At 46.1% G+C, this 22,229-nt stretch overlaps 1 protein-coding gene across 1 annotated transcript in view; it reads left to right on the plus strand.

Moving 5' to 3' along the window:
• The first annotated feature begins 17,259 nt into the window (after positions 1 to 17,259).
• The window catches only part of LOC126470349 (uncharacterized protein K02A2.6-like), a 186,704-nt gene continuing 181,734 nt past the window's right edge, over positions 17,260 to 22,229 (plus strand). Inside the window, exon 1 of the mRNA XM_050098137.1 lies at positions 17,260 to 18,164. Within this exon, the coding sequence (XP_049954094.1) occupies positions 17,305 to 18,164 (860 nt within the window). The 5' untranslated portion in view covers positions 17,260 to 17,304. The remainder of the gene's footprint in view (positions 18,165 to 22,229) is intronic.

A 22,229-nucleotide genomic window follows, 5' to 3' on the forward strand; every position in this document is an offset into this window, starting at 1 on the left:
GTATTATAGATAATTCTGCAATTAACATTTTGAAAGATTTGTTTTTCAGTATCTACTTCCCATTCAAAAACCTGCACGTATATGCAAATATTTGACTTCGTGCAAGATGTATAGTGCAGATACTGACCGTAAAGTTGCGGTTGTGTGTCTCAAGTTGTAGACACACGGTTTCAAATGAGTGCTGCAAACGAAAAGCAATTGCGATTAATCTTGTCGAAATTGTGGACGAGGTGAAAAGAGGCTCAACGGAACGCGACCTATTTTGATGTTGCCAATGAACAGTGGTTGGACGGATGAATTACTTTTGTTGGCGGTACTGTCTGCATTAATACTTTCGTTCATTATAACACCTCGTTCTTTATATTAATGTGATAATATCAATTTTGCATACTAGAGTGACGTAGCCACAGAACAGCAGCTCAGACATAACTCTGAAAGAAAGACGTCTGGTCGGAATCGCTCCCCATCTGACGACTCTACGGGCAAGCACCAATACCGTAATACGCAGAAAGAAGCACAGAAAGCAGTGACGAAAGAGATATCTGCCAACTTATATCTGAATATTATTATCTCGGATAAAATGACTAAGGCAAAATATGTCTTGGTACAAGATGTGACGAATAACAATCGTCGTTCGTCCATGTATCCATCGGATGCCAAAATATTGTCAGATAAAAACCGTTGTTATCCGCAAACAACGAGTATCACGGTAACTGACCGCACAGCGGAGATGCAGCTACAGGCACTGCTGGACCATATTTCAGCGAGGTTGACTGACGTGGCAAAAACGAAATATCGCGACAGTTTATACATTTCTTGACAACTGTAACTTGATTTGTGAGTGGGGCGGGGAAGGATCGATTGGTCAAGTACACAAGCAAAGTTTGTCAACGAGAACAGTAGTGATGCAAGTGTGTTCTTCAATTTCTTTGTACCTTTGGATTTACGTCTATCTAATTTTGGCCAATCAGGTCCATTTCATTGAACAACATTCGTTCACCAATACGCTGTGTTCGAAGAAGACATGGCTACTATTCACACAGCGCACATCATCCAGGACTGGTTTGTGACGGAGAGAATGAATTGCCGCTCCTCTCTTGGCCACCAAAGTCAGAAATCTCCATATTATTGACCCTTTATGTCTAATTTGGAAAGAAGCGTGCGTGATCGCTATCCACTTCCATCATCGTCACCTAAACTGGCCACTATTTTGGAAGAAGAATAGTATAAGATTCCCTTGAAAGCCGTGCAGGACCTGTAATTAGTCATTCCGAGATGACTAGAAGCTGTTTTAAATGCCAACGGTTTTCGAACACAGTAGTAGGCGTCGTAAGATATCGTGTTTTTGGTTTTTCCATATTTTTGCCCACTCCCTGTAGATGTAGGTGCGGACCAGTGTTTGAAAATGATCAACTCACTAACTCACTAACGTGTGGTTCGTCCTACAGCCTGCAAATTGCATGAAGCTTCTACAAAGATGGCTGTGTACTACAACAATGATCAAGCGAACAGGAACAGTAGTAAATCCGGCACTTGACTATCCGCCACACATAAACACTGTAGTCTTTCGCGTTACAAAGCATTGTACCATTGCGTTTCCCCAACTGTTGCCCCACCCAGCCTTGCACCGAACATAAGCTCACGTGAGCGCGCACACACACACACGCACACACACACACACACACACACTCACACACGAGCGAGCTTACGTGCATGCGCGTACGTTTCCGTAGTTCTGTGTAGCAGAATACACCTTTTCTTAGAACAAAGCTCAAACGGAGCGAGGTGGCGACGTGGGTAGACCCAGGAATCACAGTCAGAAGGACAGCGGTTCGAGTCTCGGTCAGAACATTCACATTTAGGTTTATTTCTCATAATTCCTCAGTCTAAGCTTATGCTTGGAAAACTGCAGGAAACCTAAATGTCGATGGCCTGACAGGGCTATGAAACGCTGTTCTCCGAACTGTGACTACTGGGTCATCCCACGTCGTCACCTCCCTGCGTTTTGGTGATGAGATTTGGTGATTATAGTGAATGCCGTCTGTGTAGTTTTTAACGTTTTATTTTATCACGAGACCTTCGAATTGTCAAATATTATAATCTCGTACCTGTTGACCGGTTCATGTTAGGTAATTATTTTTGATGTGGTCAACTTCTCATGTTCGAGTACTTCCCAAAACTGGTTCCTTCATCAGATTCCAACAACAGATAATAAACGATATCCGCAGCACATCAGTAGTCAACATTGTATTTGATGTGAACTGTGGAACAGCCATGGTAATACTAGACTCTCATTCATGAAGATTAACAACTCTTTAACTCATTTCATGTGAATGATGTGATGGCTCCTTAAACATGGTCACTGATAATTCCTTTCCCACTGTCCTTTCAAATGAGATACTGCACCTTTGTAAAAATTCTGATTCAAGGCATCTTAAACTCTAACCTTCATTACCATAGAGCAAGGATAACGAGCTTGCTAAAAATCCAAGGACATGTTTAATAACGCTTCTGCTTTCTTAGAATAATCGCATTACCTAGTCTTGACTGAAAACGATAGCCTTTAGATTCACGTAGAGAATTACTTATTTACATAATACAGGTACTGAGGTATTTCAAGCTACTTTCTAAGAATTTCATGGCCTGAATTCAAACATGGCATTAATATTTACAGAGGAGCTCAAATTTCTAAAATTCAAGATTTTAGTGAAATGTATCTTATACTGTTTTAAGTGCATAGTTCAAATATAAAATGACACAGTAGTTATACTAGTATATTATAAAAATATTAATTTATGCAAAATAAAGGAAAAAGGCATTGATGAAACCGTCTAGCCCCTGAACATTTCAGAAGCTTTTTTTCCGTGACATATTTGAATGTATTTTGGAGCAGTCTATTTCGAAATTCCAACAGTAATCAGACATCATGTGAATGTCCGATCTTCCTTGTTACGGGTCCTCCATAGGTTTTATCTGCTGATGTAAACTTTCATCTTGTTCCTTACTGGCGTCTCTTAAATTTTCAAGAAAAAGGTTTAAGTGGTAAATAGCGCAACTCAACACATGTTGCACCCAAGGGATTTGAAATATTATGCATCTCGCTTACCAGTTCAACATAGTTTCAACTTCTCGCTTGCCCAGAAAATGTCCGACAACTGCAAGAAATGAAGCGAGACCTTTCATTCAGACTCATTGTCGATTTCCGAAGGATCCTTAATGAGTTGCCTTATTTGTGGATCGTCATATTGTTCTGCTTTAACTCTTTCCATACTCAACTTAGAGAGTTTTTGCCATTCTTCTCTAACCCAATGGTCAGATTTGTCTCTGTTCTTCCATAGGCACAAGAAGAAAGGATATTTGGTGTGACCACTTTGATAAACAAGGAATAAATTAACCATTTATAAGTCACTCAGTGAGCAGCTGGTATTCAACTGAATTGTTACCATTGAGTATTAGCACACATTTCAAAGTTCTCTTTGAGCCGTCAATAGATAGGATCAAATCATCAGGAAAACCTGCAGGAAGATCCATTTACTCAGATACACTCTAATTTCGTGACGAAACACGATATTGTGTTCTTGAGAGTATAACAAATCAAGATGAAAGGGTTGAGACAGCATCCTGGATCACCGAAAGATACGATTCCACATCCATTTGGGTGACATTTATTCCGATTTAGTCCGTAAAGTACGGGATTTACAGCTTTTTCATATGTGGTACTTTGAAGTATTTTCCAAATAATATTCTTTTCCAAATTTACAATTTTATCTCGAGTTAAAACATGAAAACTTGAAATTACGAATATTAGTAATCCTACAGATGACACTTTGCGGAAGTCTATATTTAAAAAGAATTGGTAAGTTTAAACGTTTCTATTAGATTTTGTTTCATTTATACAATTTCTCGCGAAAGGCAGCATGAGCATATATATATCCCAAGTCTCATATGAGCTATAGAAAATCGTAATTTATTATTCATCAGACAATAGTATTCAGACTATTCAAAAACCGTAAAAGAGTCACGTGTAAAAGAACTACTTTAATGTAAAAAATGGTTTTCGTTATGGGACTGAGTTTTTGTCGTCTTGTTGATTGATAAAAATTTTCACATTAAGGAAAACCGTGTATTGTGTTTTGCTATGGGTGACAAACTACTTGAGAAATAAATCAAGAATAAATATTAAGAAATAGTATCTTCACTGCCTAGTAAAGAAGCTGAAGGCCTATTCATACCCAAATTAAACGATGATCCCGCTTCTCAATGAAACAACGTGAGTACTCTTTTTTATTCTACAAACTGTCTGATTAGATCTTGAATGAGTCTATTTTTCACGAAGTTCCACTGCAATAAAATAGCAGAAACGAACTTTAGCTAAAAAGGTGCATAAGATTTCCAAATAACTGTACTGTTATGTAGATACAGTAGAGGCTCATTTTAATTGGAATGTCTCATCGGTGATATATTGTCTCAGCTGGACCATTTAATGAGGGAGACGGGTAGCAGATCATTTTTTCTTCTGTGGTAAAAGGTAATTTTGGTTCCTTTTTCCAACACGTTTATGTAGTTCAACCAAGAAGCCAGTAATTCAGAAGCTCCTTTTGACAGCTTGAGATCTCTGGCGAGCTCATTAATTCATCCCAGTTGAAACTCTTAGGAACTGATGCCATACCCTCATAATCACTGTCATCTGCATTAGTATCAGAGAGACAACACTAGTCCTCACATATAACACTCATTGGAAATGTTTCTTCGTTCCCTCCCAACCAACTGAACGCCAAATTTGACACTTTGTCGTCGTTTTTGTGCCAAACTCTTTACAAAATCAATAATAAGTCTTCTGTTTTCTTTCAACATGTATGCTCAACATAAGTAGCGAAACACATAAGGATGATATACACAGTTTCTTCTTTAACGAATTTTATTTCTATTCAACAACACAAATAAAAAAATGTACAACTCATTATGCTTCCTAACACAGTTAACATTAGAAGCCATTCTCGCTTTACCCTGCACGGCGAGAGCTCATAAACTAACAACCAACTCCATCTGGTGGATATTCCTAGAACTAATTACAAAGCAGACTGGCAGTAGGGCAAACATACAGGAACCAATCCTCATACAAACGATTTAGAATGGCACAAAACGGAGTTACAATTGCAAATTTCGTGTATAAGTGCGTGTTAAACAGCACTGAACTAAAAAAGTGGAGCGGATAGAGGAAAACTGATTTCAAATTTAGATTCAGTATCCCAACTACAGCTGAAATCGGTTCTAAAATCCGAGACACAAAAAAGTATTTCTTGTTGGCTTGTGTAGTTACTACATTTCTTGATTCCTCTAAGTATTTTAAAACAGACTTACGTTGCAGTACGCTGATCAACAATTTATAATGTTAGTAATTCGTGTACAAAGCGCCAATATAGATTTGACTTCTTCAGTATGATGAGTTGAATGAACAATAATTTATTTCTGCTTCAGATACTAGATTTGCTTTCAGTAAAAGCATCGTTCAAGTATTCAGCCTGTCAGATTAACGTTATCTGTGGTCCCCTTGAATCGCTTCAGGCAACTGCCAGAAAATTCTTCAGATGACGTGGAGCTGAATTCCTTCCCCATTCCTCCCTCACCGGGGAAGTATTCTGTACGTAATTGTAGTGTTGACAGATTGCCAACACTACGCATATTATTTAAGGGAGGCGGCCATTAAGCAAGCAGGCGGACTTGATGGTCTCAACCAGGATGCTCAATGAATTGCTATAAAGAAAAGTACGTAGCTACTGGATTTCTTAACTTTAATCCACCATTTGTATACAGCGTTCTTGATGAGACATTTCATACGATAACTATCAAACTATGTAAGGCTAATGGCGCCTTGCTAGGTCGTAGCCATGGACTTAGCTGAAGGCTATTCTAACTATCTGCTCGGCTAATGAGCGATGCTTCGTCAGTGTAGTCGCTAGCAATGTCGTCCATACAACTGGGGCAAGTGCTATTCCGTATCTCGAGACCTGCCTTGTGGTGGCGCTCGGTCTGTGATCACGCAGTGGCGACACGCGGGTCCGACATGTACTAATGGATCGCGGCCGATTTAAAGCTACCACCTAGCAAGTGTGGTGTCTGGCGGTGACACCACATTCCTCCCCCGCAAATCGGCGTACTGTCGTGGTATAAGGCTCCCGCCCGCCGTGGGGAGGACACCATGTTGACGTATGCGATGAGGTGGGGAGCCTAACAACAGGCGAGGCTGTGCCACCCGATCCCGGCCATTTGGTCCGAGGGGATCTAGGAAACACCTGAAAACCTAGTCCAGGGTGCACGTCAACATGTGGTGTATGCGCCCGTAAAGAGACAGGAGGGGCCGAAGGGTCGACCTCCATTGCGTCGGGGTATCCGACGCGCGATGACGTCATGTGGTCCGGAGCGGGCAAGAGTTCCATGGCGGAGGACAGCTGGTCACGGGAAGCGATCGGTGGCGCGTGACCCAGGGAGGCGCTTGGCGGCTGCAGCGAAGTGTCGAATGCGGGCGGCGCCGGCGGGAGAACAGGCGGCGGCGGCTGCGGCGGCGCGTCGCCATGGGGCAAAATGGAAGGCATCGTCGGTAACCCCCGGGGATAAGGCGAGCCAGTAGATGGGTCCCCAGGGCGCTGACCGGACGGCACCGTCGCTGAAAGCAGACGGGGAGCGGCAGAACCCGTGCGACGACAGAGGCGCAGCTGATTGAGATGCCGACGCAACTCACCAGAGGCCCCCAAAACCAAATACATCGCACGATCAAGGCAGCGAAGAATGCGCCCTGCAAGCCAACGCCGTGAACCTCGATAGTTGCGATAGAATACAACGTCGCCTGGAGCAAAAGCAGAAGTCTGCCGCTGCACAGGAACCTGATGCGGCGTGTGCAGCAAAGACATCAAGGTTCGATGAGGACGACCGTGGAGCAACTCAGCCGGCGAGCGACCATCTCGGGGCTGAGAGCGATACGATGACAAAAAGAGCAACAACGCGTCCTCCCGAGAATGCGACTCTTTCAACTTCAACATCTGTGACTTGAAAGTCCGGACCAATCGTTCAGCGGCACCGTTTGACTGAGGCGAAAACGGCGCGGATGTCAGATGTTGAATACCATTGGCCTTGCAGAATGACTGAAATTCTGCGGACATGAATTGTGGGCCATTGTCGGAAACAATAGTCTGCGGAAGACCTTCAATGCAAAAGATAGGAGACAACGCTTGGATGGTGGCAGTTGACGTCGTGGAAGACATCCGGACAACAAAAGGAAAATTACTGAAGGCATCTACCACAACCAACCATCGAGCATTCCAGAATGGATCAGGATAATCAATGTGCAAGCGTTGCCAAGGGGAAGTGGCTTTTGGCCATGCAAAGACTTTCCGCGGCGGTGCTGATTGTTGTTCGGCACACGCCATGCAAGAAGAACACATATTCGTAATCGCAGCATCGATTCCGAACCAAGTACAGTGCTGACGAGCAAGTTGTTTCTTTCGCACTATACCCCAATGTCCTTGGTGAAGAAGCCGTAAAACAAAGGACTGTAACGAACGTGGGACCACGATTCTGGACTGATCATTATCAGAACGCAACAACAAAACACCACGTCGTACAAAAAGTCTCTCCTTATGAGCAAAAAATCGGCGAACCAACGGATCCTCGATCCGAGACTTTGACAAAGGCCATTGCGTAGCAACAAAACGCAAAACGGTAGCAAGGACAGGGTCAGCAGCTGTGGCTGTAGCTACACGACGAAAATCAATCGGAAACGATTCGACCACTTCATCGGTTTCCGCATCAATGAACATGCAAGCAAGTTCGGAAGAATCGAATGCTTTATCCTCAGCAACAGGCAAACGGGACAACGCATTGGCGTTTCCGTGCTAAGCAGTGGACCGATACAAGATATCGTAGCGGTACTGCGAGAGGAAAATAGACCAGCGAATGAATTTCTGCGCTGTACGCGGAGGTACAGGCTTGTTCGGATGAAAAAGCGACGTCAAAGGTTTGTGGTCTGTGATGATGGTAAAGTGACGACCATACAAGAAATCATGGAACTTAGTAACACCAAACACGAGAGCCAAAGCTTCTTTCTCTATCTGGGAATAATTTCTTTGCGCAGATGAGAGCAATTTGGACGCAAAGGTAATAGGGCGATCATGCGATCCATCTTTGTGCGCAATCACAGCACCGATCCCGAAATCCGATGCATCTACCATCAACAAAAGGGGTTTTTGGGGATCGAATGGCGTAAGGCAAGTATTTGAAAGCAACGCCGATTTCAACTGGCGAAAGGCGCGTACGCATTCCGTCGTCCAGACGAACGGAACACCCTTACGGCGTAAGCTATGAAGCGGAGCTGAAATGGAAGAGGCATTGCGCAGAAAGCGATGATAATAGTTAATTTTACCCAACACACTCTGTAGCTGCTTCACATTTTGTGGCGAAGGCAAATCTTGAATGGCACGGAGGTGCTCTGGACTCGGATGTATGCCTTGGGCATTGATGACATGTCCCAGGTATGGTAAGTCACGAGCAAAAAATACACATTTGTCCTTCCGCAAGCGAAGACCATTTTGTCGCAATACCTGAAATAATGTTCGTAGGTGTGCTAAATGCTCGTCTGCTGTCTTTCTGGAGATCACAATATCGTCCAGATAGTTCGCAGCAGTAGGGACCGACGCACAAACAGTTTGTAAATATTGCTGAAACAATGCAGGGGCGGATGCACACCCGAATGGCAGTCTTTTGAATCGGTACAAACCAAGATGCGTGTTAACCACCAAGACGCGCTGGGATTCGGCGTCCACTGGGATTTGCAAGTACGCATCTGCTAGGTCCAACTTCGAAAAGTATTTACCCGGGCACAGTTTATCAAAAAGATCTTCCGGGCGGGGTAAGGGAAAAGTTGCAATCACGAGTGGTGGATTCACTGTTGCCTTGAAGTCCACACAAAGTCTCAGTTTTCCGGAAGGTTTTGGCAAAATTACTAAGGATGAGGCCCAGAGAGAAGCTTGCACACGTTCAATTACACCCCGTGATTCTAAATCGTTTCATGTTCTTGCGACCTCATCACGCAATGCGTGGGGAACATTGCGCGCTCGAAAAAATTTCGGTTGCGCGTTTACTTTCAGTTCCAAATGTGCTTCATAGTTTTTAGCGCAACCTAAGCCCGGTGCAAAAATGTCTGCAAATTCTTCACATAGACGAGAAACACTGTCTGAAGGCACAGTCTGATTCACTGATAGGACCTGATTTACTATAGACATGTTAAACAACTGAAATAAATCTAAACCAAACAAGTTCACTGCAGTAGAAGAACGAAGAACGTAAAATGACACAAATTTTGTTTGTCCCTTGTGTGTTGCAAGAAGAGTGCAGTGTCCTAACACAGGGATCTGCTGTCGTGAATATGTAGTGAGCTTAACAGTTGCGGCATGCAACGGAGGCTTGCCCAGTTGTTTGTACGTGTCGTGATTGAGCAATGAAACTGCAGCTCCGGTATCGAGCTGGAATGGGATGACCTTGCCATTAAAATCCAAATCTACAAAAAGTTTATTGTCCTGCTGACGACAAGAGCGACTGTCTCGTGCAATTTGAACTGATACAGGTACAGCATCACTTGCTAATTGACGTGATTTCCGGCGACGTCGACGCACACTTTTTGTGGGAGGAACACAGTCACTGTTAGAGACAGTGGCACTGGATGAAGTGGAATTAACTACATGAATGTACATGAGCAAAGGTTCACGAGCCTGAGCGTCCGTGGTTCGATTCCAGCGCGAAGCAAAGGGCCTGGAATGATTAAGAGTGTCTGATCTGAGCTTTTTCTGGCAAACACTTTGAACATGTCCTTTCTTATTACAGAAAAAGCAAATAGCTTGGCGTGACGGGCAATTGTCACACGAATGTCTAGTAGCACACCGCGGGCATGATTTCACTGCATTTGTATGCTGGCGCGGCACACCTGGTTTAGAGCGTGGCGGCAGCTGCGTGGACGTGCGCGAGGGCAGTTTATCGGGCCGTGCAGCGCGCCCGGCGGGCCGGCTAATGTTACACATGGCTGGCGAAGTTGCAAATGATTCCTGAGCAAAGTCAAGCCTGTCTTGTCTATCCAATATGTCTATCACTTGCTGAAAGGAGGGATTAACTAGTTTCAAAATCTGTTCCCGTATGCGAACATCAGAAACGTTCTGTGCAATTGCATCACGTACCATAGTATCTGAATAAGGGAGTCCACATTCACACTCAAAAGCACAATCTTTAGTAAGGCCTTGCAATGTTGCAACCCACTCCCTATTAGTCTGACTGGCCGTACGTTTTGTACGAAAGAAAGTATACCTTTTTGCAACGACATTGACTGTTTCTTCGAAATAGGCGCCCAATGCCAACAAAATTTCATCGTAGGACAGAGTTGCTACGTTGCGTCGGGGAAATAATTTCACTATCACACGGTAGGTGGACACACCGACACAGGATAATAAGTGAGGCTGCCGCTCATTACCTTGAATTCTGTAGGCGGCGAGATGAAATCCAAATTGGCGTGACCACTCAGTCCATGTCTCCTGAGCTGGGTCGTAGGCCCTAAAAGGCGGTGCAACTGCGAGTTGTGGCTGCTGTAGCGGTGGAGCGGCGGCTGCCGCATCGTGTTGCAGTGCACGTTGACCCTGGACGAGCTGTCCAAGGGCATCCAATAACGCCTGCGTCTGCTGATTCTGCAAGCGATAAAATTCGGACATTACATCGGGAGATTGTGGCGAAGCCATGACACAAGTAAATCAATCAAAGAGAAAGAAGGCGGTTTATAACGTCGGCGCCATAAATTAGAGCAATGCAAACGCGAAATCCTCTTTTAATCCCATCCTCGTCGCCATTTGTAGTGTTGACAGATTGCCAACACTACGCACATTATTTAAGGGAGGCGGCCATTGAGCAAGTAGGCGGACTTGATGGTCTGAAACAGGATGCTCAATGAATTGCTATAAAGAAAAGTATGTAGCTACTGGAATACTTAACTTTAATCCACCATTTGTATACAGCGTTCTTGATGAGACATTTCATACGATAACTATCAAACTATGTAAGGCTAATGGCGCCTTGCTAGGTCGTAGCCATGGACTTAGCTGAAGGCTATTCTAACTATCTGCTCGGCTAATGAGCGATGCTTCGTCAGAGTAGTCGCTAGCAATGTCGTCCGTACAACTGGGGCGAGTGCTATTCCGTATCTCGAGACCTGCCTTGTGGTGGCGCTTGGTCTGCAATCACACAGTGGCGACACGCGGGTCCGACATGTACTAATGGACCGCGGCCGATTTAAAGCTACCACCTAGCAAGTGTGGTGTCTGGCGGTGACACCACAGTAATAATGCCATTGTCGATGGGCATTTGAATCCAAACGTTCCTTTTTTTTCTTCTAACATCGTCATTGAACGAAGACTAGTTTCATTGTTTAGTTAACGTCTATGGTGGCCACGCTGTGGAAAAACAGAATGATGGGGTCTTGAACGTTACTCCAACCTTTCTATCATGTTCTTTTAATGTATATTAGTTTCATTTAGTAATTATCCTCCGTGCAAAACCAGAAAGCCCCACTTCACAAATGAAAAAACAACTACACTGCAGGATTACACATTATGCGCTGAAATGTGAGTTAATGGGAAACCCAGTACTAGATTGAGATTTGCAACTCTTGCAAAATATGGACTTACATGCAAACATTGTTTTGGAACAGAAATCAGAATCCATCAATGGTTATCGTTGATGATATCCTGGCAGGACATTGTAATGACAATCGTAAATACACTGCTGGCCATTCAAACGAATCATCAGGAAAGATAGAAAAGAATGACATTTTACTTATAGTGCGCATACAGCATCATAGGAAGGGTGCGTGATTAAGTCTGTTGGTGGCTTGGAAGTTTACAGGCTCCGAAAGTTACATGGCACCGTAACATTAATTGACCAAATTCTGTGTTCGATGTCAGCATGCAATAACCACTCACAGACGATAGGTGACAGCACTAGCAGTAGAGGGTATATAAAGCGTGTTGTGGAGATGTGAAAAACAGTGGAGTCGTTATTGTAATGCAGAAAAGGAATCATTTATATGACGTCCAACAGGGGCTTGATCATTGGCTTTCTGTCAGCGGTGAAAGCATTTCTGAAATGGCTAAGTTTGTGAACTGTTCGTGGGTCATTATTGTTAAGGTATAGGCCTGTCGCGCCCGGCAGAATGGCGCTATCCAAAACCGGCAGTGCACCACAGGCCATAGATGACCAAGGTGAACGAAAACTGTGGAGATGTGTATGGGCAAATAGACGTGCAACTGTTAAGCAAGTGACCGCAAAGATGCCCCAAGGGGCTACCAACAGTGTCTCCTGAACTACCATTCGCTGTGTATGAGACTCTGCAGCAGGTGCCTAGCTCATGCACTCATGCTGCCTGCTATTGATTGCCGGCAAAGGCTGTAATTTGAGGGAAAATACCGCAACTGGTGTCCACTGAGTCCACTGTGTTGGCCTATTAAGATGAATCACATTTTATTCCCATCAGATGGATGGCCGTTGGCATGTACAGCACGAAGCGCCGGAAAAGAAACACTCTGCAACCAAGAGGGAGCCTTATGATCAGGGGTATGTTATCGTGGCATTCGCTGGAAAATCTCGTGATTCTGGAGGCACAATGGATCAACACAAGTCCACGTATCCACCTGTCCTTCGGGACCATACCCACCCCTATATACAGTTTGACATGATGGCATCTACAAGCAGGATGAAGCAATGTGTCACACAGCTTGCAGCGTATGTGTGTGGTTCGAAGAGGATGAGTGTACTGTAGTCACCTTGCCATCAAACTCCCCTGATTAAACCCAATCGATCGGTTGTTTCAGCCATGGATGATCAACTGGGAAACCTAGCGCATTTGACCATGACTCCATATTCCTCTTGGTACCCTGCAGAACATCACTGACGTTCTCTCCACATCTTGTGCTGCAAACGGTGGTCATTCACGCTTTTGTTAGGTGGTTACATTTATGTGACTTGACTAAGAAGTACACAGAGCTGGCAGCATTGATGGCTGTATTACGGCATGGCATGAAGCTAAACTGAGCTTGGATGACAGATGGGGTGCATCACTACATGCTGCTTCAGTTATATACCAATCGTAGTGGCTGGAAAGAGCAGGCATGCCAGTCCCTTGGCAACCCATAACCAAATGTTTTCAGGGAGAAAGTGTGGTGTCACCGCCAGACACCACACTTGCTAGGTGGTAGCTTAAATCGGCCGCGGTCCATTTAGTACATGTCGGACCCGCGTGTCGCCACTGTGTAATCGCAGACCTAGCGCCACCACCAAGGCAGGTCTCGTGATACGAGAGAGCACTCGCCCCAGTTGTACGAGAACCTAGCTACCGCCCAGTTGTACGAGAACCTAGCTACCGACCAGATGTACGAAGCCTTTCTCTCTCATTAGCCGAGAGACAGAATAGCCATCAGCTAAGTTAATGGCTACGAACTAGCAAGGCGCCATTAGCCATACAGTGATTGTAATTAAAGTCTCCTGTGTATCGTCAAGATCGATGTACCACAATGATATTAAAGATAAGTATTAATACAGCTACGTACTTTTCTTAATAACATTAATTACGTAGCCTGTTCCAGTACTTCACGCCCGTCTGCGTTAGTCTAGCGTGCATTTTCAGCCATCTCAACTTCACGGTGTCGGCCCAGCTACCGACACAACATTGGCGACGAGCAAAAGAGTTTGTATTAATTCGTTTGTGTCATGGCTTCGCCACAATCTCCAGATGTACTGTCCGAATGTTATCGGTTGCAGAATCAGCAGACGCAGGCGTTACTGGATGCCCTTGGACAGCTCGTCCAGGGTCAACGTACCATTCCAACCGATGCGGCCGCCGCCGCTTCTTCGCTACCGCTGCCACTAAACGCTGTTGCACCTCCCTTTCGACCGTACGTGGCAGCCGATGAGACCTGGCACGAGTGGTCTCGCCAGTTCAACTTTCATCTAGCAGCCTACAGAATTCAAGGTAATGAGCGGCAGCCGTTTTTGCTTTCTTGTGTCGGTGTGTCCACATACCGTGTGATAGTGAAATTGTTTCCCCGACGCGACATAGCAACTCTGTCCTACGAGGAAATTTTGTCGGCATTAGATGCCTATTTCAAAGAAACAGTTAATGTGGTTGCAAAACGGTATACGTTCTTTCGCACAAAACGTACGGCCGGTCAAACTAATAGGGAGTGGGTAGCAACATTGCAAGGACTTACTAGGGACTGTGCCTTTGAATGTGACTGTGGCCTTTCTTATTCAGATACAATGGTGCGTGATGCAATTGCACAGAACGTTTCTGATGTTCGCATACGGGAGCAAATTTTGAAACTAGTTAATCCCTCCCTTCAACAAGTGATAGACATATTGGATAGACAGGACACACTTGACTGTGCTCAGGAATCTTTTGAAACTTCGCCAGCCGTGTGTAACATTAACCGGCCCGCTGGACGCGCTGCGCAGCCCGGTAACCGGGCCTCGCGCACGTCCGCACAGCTGCCGCCGCGCGCTAAGCCACGTGTGCCGCGCCAGCCCACAAATGTAGTGAAATCGTGCCCGCGGTGTGCTACTAGACATTCGCGTGAACATTGCCCGTCACGCCGAGCTATTTGCTTTTTCTGCAATAAGAAAGGACATGTTCAAAGTGTTTGCCAGAAAAAGCTCAGATCAGACAATCACAATCATTCCAGGCCCTTTGCTTCGCGCCGGACTCGAACCAAGGACACTCAGGCTCGTGGACCTTCGCCTATGGACATTCATGTCGTTAATTCCGCTTCGTCCAGTGACACTTTCTCTAACAGTGACTGTGATCGTCCCACAAAAACTGTGCGTCGACGTCGCCGGAAATCACGTCAATTAGCAAGTGATTCTGTACCAGTGTCTTTTCCAATTGCACAAAACAGTCGCTCTTGTCGTCAGCAGGACAATAAACTTTTTGTGGACTTAGACTTTGAAGGCAAAGTGATCCCATTCCAGCTCGATACCGGAGCTGCAGTTTCATTGCTCAATCATGACACGTACAAACAACTGGGCAAACCTCCGTTGCGTTCCGCAAATGTTAAGCTAACTACATATTCCGGACAGACAATTCCTGTGATAGGACAGTGCAGCCTTCTTGCAACATACAAGGGACAAACAAAACTTGTGTCATTTTACGTTCTTCGTTCTTCTTCTGCAGTGAACTTGTTTGGTCTAGACTTGTTTCAGTTGTTTAACATGTCTATTGTAAATCAGGTCCTATCAGTGAATCAGACTGTGCCTACAGACAGTGTTTCTCGGCTGTGTGACGAATTTGCAGACATTTTTGCACCGGGCTTAGGTTGCGCTAAAAACTATGAAGCACATTTAGAACTGAAGGTAAACGCGCAACCGAAATTTTTCAGGGCGCGCAATGTTCCCCACGCATTGCGTGATGAGGTCGCAAGAACGTTACACGATCTCGAATCACAGGGTGTAATTGAACGTGTGCAAGCTTCTCTCTGGGCCTCACCCTTAGTAATTTTGCCAAAACCTTCCGGAAAATTGAGACTTTGCGTGGACTTCAAGGCCACAGTGAATCCACAGCTAGTGACTGCTACTTTTCCTTTGCCCCGCCCGGAAGATCTTTTTGCTAAACTGTGCCCGGGAAAATATTTTTCAAAGTTGGACCTAGCCGATGCGTACTTGCAAATACCGGTGGACGACGAATCCCAGCGCGTATTGGTGATTAACACGCATCTTGGATTGTACCGCTTCAAAAGACTGCCATTCGGGTGTGCATCCGCCCCTGCCTTGTTTCAGCAATATTTACAAACTATTTGTGCGTCGGTCCCTACTGCAGCAAACTATCTGGACGATATAGTGATCTCCGGACAGACAGAAGAAGATCATCTTGCGAACTTACGAACATTATTTCAGGTCTTGCGGCAAAATGGTCTTCGCTTGAGGAAGGACAAATGTGTGTTTTTTGCTCGTGACTTACCATACCTGGGACATGTCATTAATGCCCAAGGCATACATCCGACTCCAGAGCACCTCCGTGCCATACAAGAATTGCCTTCCCCTCAAAATGTGAAACAGCTACAGAGTGTGTTGGGTAAAATTAATTATTACAATAAATTTGTGCGCAATGCCTCTTCCATTTCAGCTCCGCTTCATCGCTTACGCCGTAAAGGTGTTCCGTTCATCTGGACGGCGGAATGTGAACGCGCCTTTCGCCAGTTGAAATCGGCGTTGCTTTCTAATACTTGCCTTACGCCATTCGATCCCCAGAAACCCCTTTTGTTGATGGTAGATGCATCGGATTTCGGGATCGGTGCTGTGCTTGCGCACAAAGTTGGCTCCCATGATCGCCCTATTGCCTTTGCGTCCAAATTGCTCTCGTCTGCGCAAAGAAGTTATTCACAGATAGAGAAAGAAGCTTTGGCTCTCGTGTTTGGTGTTACTAAGTTCCATGATTTCTTGTATGGTCGTCACTTTACCATCATCACAGACCACAAACCTTTGACATCGCTTTTTCATCCGACCAAGCCTGTACCTCCACGTACTGCGCAGAAATTCATTCGCTGGTCTATTTTCCTCTCGCAGTACCGCTACGATATCTTGTATCGGTCCACTGCTAAGCACGGAAACGCCGATGCGTTGTCCCGTTTGCCTGTTGCTGAGGATAAAGCATTCGATTCTTCCGAACTTGCTTGCATGTTCATTGATTCGGAAACCGATGAAGTGGTCGAATCGTTTCCGATTGATTTTCGTCGTGTAGCTACAGCCACAGCTGCTGACCCTGTCCTTGCTACTGTTTTGCGTTTTGTTGCTACGCAATGGCCTTTGTCAAAGTCTCGGATCGAGGATCCGTTGGTTCGCCGATTTTTTGCTCACAAGGAGAGACTTTTTGTTCGACGTGGTGTTTTGTTGTTGCGTTCTGATAATGATCAGTCCAGAGTCGTGGTCCCACGTTCGTTACAGTCCTCTGTTTTACGGCTTCTTCACCAAGGACATTGGGGTATAGTGCGAACGAAACAACTTGCTCGTCAGCACTGTACTTGGTTCGGAATCGATGCTGCGATTACGAATATGTGTTCTTCTTGCATGGCGTGTGCCGAACAACAGTCCGCACCGCCGCAGAAAGTCTTTGCGTGGCCAAAAGCTACCTCCCCTTGGCAACGCTTGCACATTGATTTTGCTGGTCCATTCTGGAATGCTCGAAGGTTGGTTCTGGTCGACGCCTTCAGTAATTTTCCTTTTGTTGTCCGGATGTCTTCCACGACGTCCTCCGCCACCATCCAAGCGTTGTCTGCTATCTTTTGCATTGAAGGTCTTCCGCAGACTATTGTTTCCGACAATGGCCCACAATTCATGTCCGCAGAATTTCAGTCATTCTGCCAGGCCAATGGTATTCAACATCTGACATCCGCGCCGTTTTCGCCTCAGTCCAACGGTGCCGCTGAACGATTGGTCCGGACTTTCAAGTCACAGATGTTGAAGTTGAAAGAGTCGCATTCTCGGGAGGACGCATTGTTGCTCTTTTTGTCTTCGTATCGCTCTCAGCCCCGAGATGGTCGCTCGCCGGCTGAGTTGCTCCACGGTCGTCCTCATCGAACCTTGATGTCTTTGCTGCATCCGCCGCATCAGGTTCCTGTGCAGCGGCAGACTCCTGCTTTTGCTCCAGGCGACGTTGTCTTTTATCGCAACTATCGAGGTTCACGGCGTTGGCTTGCAGGGCGCATTCTTCGCTGCCTCGGCCGCGCGATGTATTTGGTTTTGGGGGCCTCTGGTGAGGTGCGTCGGCATCTCAATCAGCTGCGCCTCTGTCGTCGCTCGGGTTCTGCCGCTCCCCGTCTGCTTTCAGCGACGGTGCCGTCCGGTCAGCGCCCTGGGGACCCATCTACTGGCTCGCCTCATCCCCAGGTGTTCCCGACGATGCCTTCCATTTTGCCCCATGGCGACGCGCCGCCGCCGCTGCCGCAGCAGCAGCAGCCGCCGCCGCCGCCGCTTGTTCTCCCGCCGGCGCCGCCCGCATTCGACGCTTCGTTGCAGCCGCCAAGCGCCTCCCAGGGTCACGCGCCGCCGATCGCTTCCCGTGACCAGCTGTCCTCCGCCATGGAACTCCCGCCCTCTCCGGACCACATGACGTCATCGCGCGTCGGCTACCCCGACGCAATGGAGGTTGATCCTTAGGTCCCTCCTGTCTCTTTACGGGCGCATACACCGCATGTTGACGTGCACCCTGGACTAGTTTTTCAGGCGTTTCCTAGCTCCCCTCGGACCGAATGGCCGGGTGCGGGTGGCACAGCCTCGCCTGTTGTTAGGCTCCCCACCTCATCGCATACGTCAACATGTGGTCCTCCCCACGGCGGGCGGAAGCCTTATCACACGACCGTTCGCCGATTTGCGGGGGAGGAATGTGGTGTCACCGCCAGACACCACACTTGCTAGGTGGTAGCTTAAATCGGCCGCGGTCCATTTAGTACATGTCGGACCCGCGTGTCGCCACTGTGTAATCGCAGACCTAGCGCCACCACCAAGGCAGGTCTCGTGATACGAGAGAGCACTCGCCCCAGTTGTACGAGAAACTAGCTACCGCCCAGTTGTACGAGAACCTAGCTACCGACCAGATGTACGAAGCCTTTCTCTCTCATTAGCCGAGAGACAGAATAGCCATCAGCTAAGTTAATGGCTACGAACTAGCAAGGCGCCATTAGCCATACAGTGATTGTAATTAAAGTCTCCTGTGTATCGTCAAGATCGATGTACCACAATGATATTAAAGATAAGTATTAATACAGCTACGTACTTTTCTTAATAACATTAATTACGTAGCCTGTTCCAGTACTTCACGCCCGTCTGCGTTAGTCTAGCGTGCATTTTCAGCCATCTCAATTTCACGGTGTCGGCCCAGCTACCGACACAACAGAAAGTACTGTCTATGACTACAGTCGTATGTTCTCTGTGTAGAGGTAGGTCTGGACAGCGTAGTCACCATTGGTCTTGCGTCATCTTGCTGAAAGATAACGTAATGGAGCCTCAGAGCTATGGTATTGTCTCCGGTCTTAGGGCGTCGGCAATGAAGCGACTACTGTCCATGAAAACCGTAAATGGTCATGATCTGAACCCAATGGCACTCATTAGGATCATGCTAGGCGTTGGGGCATGTATTAAAATGACGGGGAAGCTGGAAACCGTGATGCTATACGCACAAAAGACGATATGATGCCACTCCTGTGGCTAGTGTTGTCACCACGCCTCCCTCTGCTGCTGTATCTACGTAAACAGCAACAGTGGTCACCACGCTGGTAGTCCATAGTGCTCAAGACGTCATCACACTCTCTGTGAAGGTACTTGTACTGTAGCAAAAATATTCATTCCCTGATTCAAGGAATACATATATGATTTTTAGATCCCACACGGTCCTGAATAGGAATCTACGGAACCAATCAATTTCGTTTCTGCTTGACAGTCGTTGGATGCCGATCAATGCAAGCACCAACATCAATGAACGATAAAGTACTGTTTTGAGTGGTCACGATCCTGCCACTGTCAAATTCTGACACATTCTGATATACAGTTCTCTTTGTACATGGGGCATAATACGATCATGGGGCATAACGCGATCATCTCTGAAACAAACAACATTCTGAATGAGAAACCCTTATATACAGAATGTAGATGGTGTTACTTCTGCTACATTGCGTAGTGGCATTACCCAATGTCTGGTAAAAGTATTAAATCTTTAGTTTAAGAGACTGAAAGTAGATGGAGGTCAGCACAGAGTATTGCGGTAACAGCGCTGGACGTCAGCGATGATATATCGAAAAGTGGGGCACAGTAACAGATACCTAAGTGAGATACAAAACAAGTACAGCTGAGCACAGTCGTACATATCCCCATGCGACAGAGAAAGACGTTGTAAGAGGGTCACTGCCACTGCACTCAAGCCAGTCTCTTTTTTATGAGCAATGTGACTGGACACCAGGTTTCAGAGAAACAAATGGACAATGATGGAGTATAAATGAGGCTGAATTTAAGGACAGGACGTTATTCATTCACGGACTTGGTCTTTGCTGAATAGCTGCATCATGATGCTGGAGCAATGCAAGGAGACTGGGAAGTGCCAGCAGCAGCCTTCGTTGCAATACCAGGCTGCGTCTGCCACTGCATTGGATCTTTCATGGGACTTGGTCCCACAGTCCACTTGGCCTGCTGTGCGTGTCTGTAGCCGTTGATGCCGTGGCCCAGGGAGGGATTGAGTATCACAACGCCAGCCACCTTCTGCCGCATCTCCGAAGGGCATCGTCGAGCCCTACCCACAGCTGCCTCCACCAACGAGAAGCGAAGGGCAGCGAGGACGCCGCGTGGCTTGTTACTCCACAGGAAAAACACCGCTGTCGCATCTGGCCGTGGCCTTGCCTTCACAGCCAGGCCAGAGTCCTGATGCAGCATTGCCGTAGCATCCGACGCAACCTGCACCGTCCAGGGCTCAGGGGGAGAGGCGAGCCTGCCTCATGTGGAATTGAAGATGAAATGAAGATATATTCTTAAGTCGTCCTCAGCGTTTCCAGTGGTTCTCCACCAACTATGCGTCACCACAGACGCACCACACCCTGTAGCAAAGCGTGTTATACACATCAATCCAATGTGATATTTATTGCATGCTGCCTTCGTGGCGATGCGATTTTCAGGATACAGTTTTGGTGCAATGTACGATTCTGACTATGTAGAGATAGTGACAGTTCTATGTGGCCACATATTTTACATGTCCAACTCCGTTAGTAGATGTAATGTACATATACATACAAAAAAATGATGCAATTTCAGAAAAATTAAATGAGCAAGTCAACAACCCGATGGTTCACGTCAGGCACTTATACAAGTATTTATTCGACTGTGCATTGATTAACAGCGTTGTTGGACTTCTTCCTGAGGGTTATCGTTGCAAATTATGTCCAACTGGTGCCTTAGACCGTCGATATCCGAGCTGGTTGGATGTCCCTGCACAAAATGCTACAAACTTTCTCAGCTGGGGAGAGATCTGGCGACCATGTTGACCAATGTAGGGTTTGGCATCTACATCTACAGCTACACAGATATTCTGCAAATCACATTTAAGTGCCTGGCAGAGGGTTCATCGAACTACCTTCACAATTCTCTATTGTTCCAATCTTGTATAGTGTGCGGAAAGAACGAACACATATATCTTTCCGTGCGAGCTCTGATTTCCCGTATTTTATCTTGGTGACCGTTCCTCCTTATGTAAGTCGGTGTCAACAAAATAGGAGGAGAAAGTTGGTGATTGGAATTTCGTGATAAGATTCCGTCGCACGAAGAAAATCAGTATAATTTTTCTCCGTGTGTGGCCCCGAATTATCTTATTGAAATGTAAGCCCAGGATGGCTTGCCATGAAGCGCAATAAAATGGGGCATACTACACTATCGATGTAGCAGTGTGCTGTAAGGGTGCCGCGGATGACAACAAAAGGTATCCTGGTTGTCAGACCGTATGGCAGTGGTCAGTCATGTTGGTGACCCAGTGCTGTCCAGGGCATCTCTATACATGTATTCCGCCTGGCATCTCATTGACTGGAGAAGAATATCCGTAAGTGATGAGTCTCATTTCAAATTGAGCCCCGTTGACCGGGAATGACGTGTCTGGAGACATCTCGGTCGGTGATGGAATACCAACCTGACTGCGCTTGGGCGTCCTGGAAGAAATTGGGAGCAACTACTTACAAAACGTTGCTGAGGACAACAGTGAATGAAATACTACTGCCACTGAATTATGAACACGGCCCAGTCTAGTGAGCAGGTATCGCTATCGCCACCCATCGTTAAGTTACGTTTAGATGGGCTGTATTTGACGGGAATATTTGGCCAGATTAGCGTTGCCGTCAACTTTTCTTTAAACTGGTTGCAACAGACAACAGTTATGCCGTAAGGCTTTGGAATATTGTTCATGTTAAATGCTGCTGCATAGAATTGACGACGTAATGCCGTAGAGTTGCCAGTATTGTTCACCAAGGGCTTAGAATATTTCGTATTACGGGGGCACGTGTGTTCTTGTCTGAAAATATTTCCCTCTCCCCCTATGTTTGTTTCCTAATTCTCTCACCGATAGCGCTGTATTTTCGTGCCTGAACAAAAACAATATTGTTTCCGTTTTGTTCAAATGTTTTTTCTGGCAC

Source organism: Schistocerca serialis, chromosome 3, assembly GCF_023864345.2.
Source record: "Schistocerca serialis cubense isolate TAMUIC-IGC-003099 chromosome 3, iqSchSeri2.2, whole genome shotgun sequence".
NCBI lineage: Eukaryota > Metazoa > Arthropoda > Insecta > Orthoptera > Acrididae > Schistocerca > Schistocerca serialis.